Genomic DNA, 3,988 nt, shown 5'->3' with positions numbered 1-3,988 from the left:
TGGCAGACACAGGAATCTGGTGGGGGCTTCTGTGCAGCCGGGGTAGGTCATCCAGCTTGGCATGAGCCTGAAGAAAACACCTCTCAAGACTATCCAAGGGTCTCTGCTAAAAAAACTTTCTCATTAGTAATATTATTCCCAATGTGCATTGTGCCCAGGAAAGCAGTGTCCTAGGTGGGATATGTCTGCGTTCCGAGAGAGTATCCTAATAGTGTAAACAAATACAATGGCACTCTGGTGACATGCTGCGAGCCTGTCTCTGAAAGCCACCCAAATGACTTCTGGGTGAAGTGGCAAAATTAAGTTTTCAGATTTTTGTGAAGGGATCCATTCTGGAATCATGATGCTCTCCAAGATAACTGCCCTCCTCTTAGACTGTCTGGGCTCCTTACCAGGCTTCCTCAAACTTGTCTTGTCTGGCTCTCTAACTTCAACAATATAGGAAGATGAATTTGTTTTTTAAAGCACCATGTAATTAGAGATCATTTTTTAAATATTGATTAAAGAACATGAATCCCTGTAAAGAACAAGGAATAGTATAATAAAAACTATTAAAGTCATCTTTGAAATCACCTACCTTTCAAAATTCTGTTACTATTACCCTTAAGTAACTCAATCTAAATAAACACTAAAAATTGTAAATTTGTAAAAATTACTTATTATTCCAATTCTATAAAAAGAAGTTTAAAAGTCCTGCCATGAAAAACTTGTTTCTTCATTTTCTTTTTTCTTTTTCTGTTTTTAAATGCAAGTTTGAAATATCAAGCATTTTTTCCTTTTAAAATTCCTTTCTTAGATATTAGATTAATGGCTATAAATGCCTATATCCAACTCATGTTAAGTTGAAGGCAAATAGCTTGAGATCATTGTACAGTAACATTTTCTTAGATTATATAATAAATTCCCCTCAATGACTTTCCATTTACTATGGCTAGTAGTATTATAGATACTTATTTTAATGATGTTACCAATAGATGTATTTAACAAGTTATACCAACACAAGTTTTCTTTAGACAAAAAATGCTTTCTGGTTATTACAATTTTAACAAAGCAAAATTTTAAAATCCACTCACTAAGTGCGAACCATGTTTGTTTCAGGCGAAAGTACATGCTTATGTCAGTCTGAATCCCAATGGTATATGCATTTAAGCGAGAACTTGGCTGTTCCTGAAGACGGCTATATTCTAGGTAACAGCGCCATATTCCTTGAAAAAGAGAGAAAAGTAGACTAATATAAAATGTTATTTTCTGAAATATAAGCACACATCTACATGAAATTGATTAGCATGGTCATTTTTACAAATGAAAGATTCCTATTTACACATTAACTATTTTATGTGTATCCAACAGTCTAAATGTGCTATCATATGCAATATAAATTTTTTCAGTATTTTTTTGGATGATCATGGCAACACCCAATTTTAAATGTCCTTTTAATTAGAAACAACTTTAATGTCCATCAGTAATGACTGGTTAAAAATATTATAGTATATTTGCACAGTAGAATACCGTATTTCCATATAGAGGAGAAAGTCTCTAGTGATAGTGAATGATCACTAGATGCTTTGTTAAATGAAAAAAGTAAAAAAATATAAACTTATAAAAATTATATAAAATATTCTATAATTCATATAAGAAGTAAAAATAATATATGTATTTTCTTATGCATACATAAAGTATCTCTGGGAAGATGCATAGGAATACAGTATTTTCTGTATCCCTTCACTTTCAAACTTCCAATTTCCTTATGCTTTTGTAACTTCTGTAAAGAACACAGCTCCAATTTGTATGTTTATATTTTAATCTGATCTGATAATCTCTGTATTCTAATTGATGAGCTTAATATATTTAATTGGTGAGCTTAATATATTTAATGTATTGTTATATTTACTTTTGTTTCAACCTTCTTTGTTTTTGTATTTCCTGTTCTACTTTGTATCAATACTTCCAATTCTTGTCCTTTAAAAACCGATCAGTTTTTGTTTGTTAACTTAATTGTTTTCCCCCTTTACTGGTTTAGAGATATCTACTATATTTTTATAATAAATTACTCTTGAAAATTGACTGTGTACTTACTAACCAAGTCTAAAGTCAACTCAGGAAATATAAGAACCTTATATTATTCAATAATCATTCCAGTCTGATTATTTCTCTGTATTTTACTTATGTACAGTTATACCTCAAAAAATTGGATATTATCATTATTTTGTACAAAGTTTCTTAAGTTCTGTGCTGTGCTGATAGTCCCTCAGTCATGTCCAACTCTTTGTGACCCCTCACAGACTATAGCCTGCCAGGCACGTCTGCCCATGGGGATTTTCTAGGCAAGAATCCTGGAGTGGGTTGCCATGCCCTCCTCCAGGGGATCTTCCCAACCCAGGGATTGAACCCAGGTCTCCTGCATTGCAGGGGAATTCTTTACTGTCTGAGTCACCAGGGAAGCCCTACCTACACATTTACCAATTAATTTTCTTTGCTCACCATTCATTCTTGCATCTCATACATTTTTGCTGAATCATTTTTCCCTCTAGAAGTAGGAACTCCTTTAGTATTAATATATGTCTACTTGTAAACTCTAGTTTTTACTTATCTTAAAATATCTTCAATGTTACTCTCATTCTTGAAAGATAGTTTTGCTGAGTGTACAGCTGTAGGTTGACCATTATTTTTTCCTTAGCTCTTTGAAGGTATTATTTTGCTCCTTTTGTTGCTGTCAAAAAGTCTTCTTCAGCTTAACTGTTCCTTTGTAGGCAATCTGTCTTTTCTCTCTGATCGTTTTTAAAATATTTTGTCTTTGGTATTCTGAACTTTCACAATCATTAATTTCTTGCTCTCTAATGTATCATTCCAAACAATATACAAACATATTTTCCTTTCTTTCACCTTAAAGAGTAAAACAAAAGAAAGTCTACTTTTGACAGTTTTATCCCTATTCACTGCCTGATTTCTTGTCCCTCGTTGCAATAAAACTCTCCCAAATAGCCATGTATATTGTCTGTCTATAATTCTTCTCCTCCAGTCTTCCCTCAATCCACTCTAATTAGGCTTTTCTTCCTCATTATGATACCAAAACTACCCTAATCAGATTACCACTGATCTTGCCATATTTATGTATCTAAAGTCTATTCTCAGTTCTTATCTTTCTTGACCTATCTGCCTCATTTGACATGGTTTATCACCCCCTCCATTTTTTTTTTTTAAACTTGGCTTCTATAACATCACATCCTTTTAGTTTTCAAAGAAGACCCATTTCTCCTCAGTTGTCTTTGCTGTTCCATTCTCCTCTCTGACCTCTTAATGTCGCAGGGCCTCTGAACTCAGTCTTTGGTCCACACCTCTACCTACACCTAATTTCTTGGTGATGTCAGCCATTCTCATGGCTCTAACAATCCTGATTCCTAAATATATTTATTTAGGCTAACTATCTAACTCTGTACATTCAACTGCCTATGTGACATCTCCATCTTAATGCCTAATATATATCTCAAACTCCACATATTCAAAATTACACTTCTGATCAATCCCCTTTCTAAACCAAGCTTGCTCCACTCACACCTTTCCTATCTCATGTGTGCGTGCTAAGTCACTTTCAGATCAGATCAGATCAGATCAGTTGCTCAATCGTGTCTGACTCTTTGCGACGCCATGAATTGCAGCAGGTGAGGCCTCCCTGTCCATCACCAACTCCCGGAGTTCACTGAGACTCACGTCCATTGAGTCAGTGATGCCATCCAGCCATCTCATCCTCTGTCGTCCCCTTCTCCTCCTGCCCCCAATCCCTCCCAGCATCAGAGTCTTTTCCAATAAGTCAACTCTTCACATGAGGTGGCCAAAGTACTGGAGTTTCAGCTTTAGCATGATTCCTTCCAAAGAAATCCCAGGGCTGATCTCCTTCAGAATGGACTGGTTGGATCTCCTTGCAGTCCAAGGGATTCTCAAGAGTCTTCTCCAACACCACAGTTCAAAAGCATCAATTCTTCGGCGCTCA

At 35.3% G+C, this 3,988-nt stretch overlaps 1 protein-coding gene across 1 annotated transcript in view; it reads right to left on the bottom strand.

The window, feature by feature from the left end:
• The window catches only part of SLC44A5 (solute carrier family 44, member 5), a 432,423-nt gene that overhangs the window by 25,894 nt on the left and 402,541 nt on the right, over positions 1-3,988 (bottom strand). Inside the window, exon 12 of the mRNA XM_010849416.1 lies at positions 1,074-1,205. Coding sequence (XP_010847718.1) covers positions 1,074-1,205 — 132 coding nt within the window. The remainder of the gene's footprint in view (positions 1-1,073; positions 1,206-3,988) is intronic.

Source organism: Bison bison, unplaced genomic scaffold, assembly GCF_000754665.1.
Source record: "Bison bison bison isolate TAMUID 2011002044 unplaced genomic scaffold, Bison_UMD1.0 scf7180017864283, whole genome shotgun sequence".
Taxonomy (NCBI): Eukaryota; Metazoa; Chordata; class Mammalia; order Artiodactyla; family Bovidae; genus Bison; species Bison bison.
This window is presented reverse-complemented; position numbering and strand designations above follow the sequence as displayed.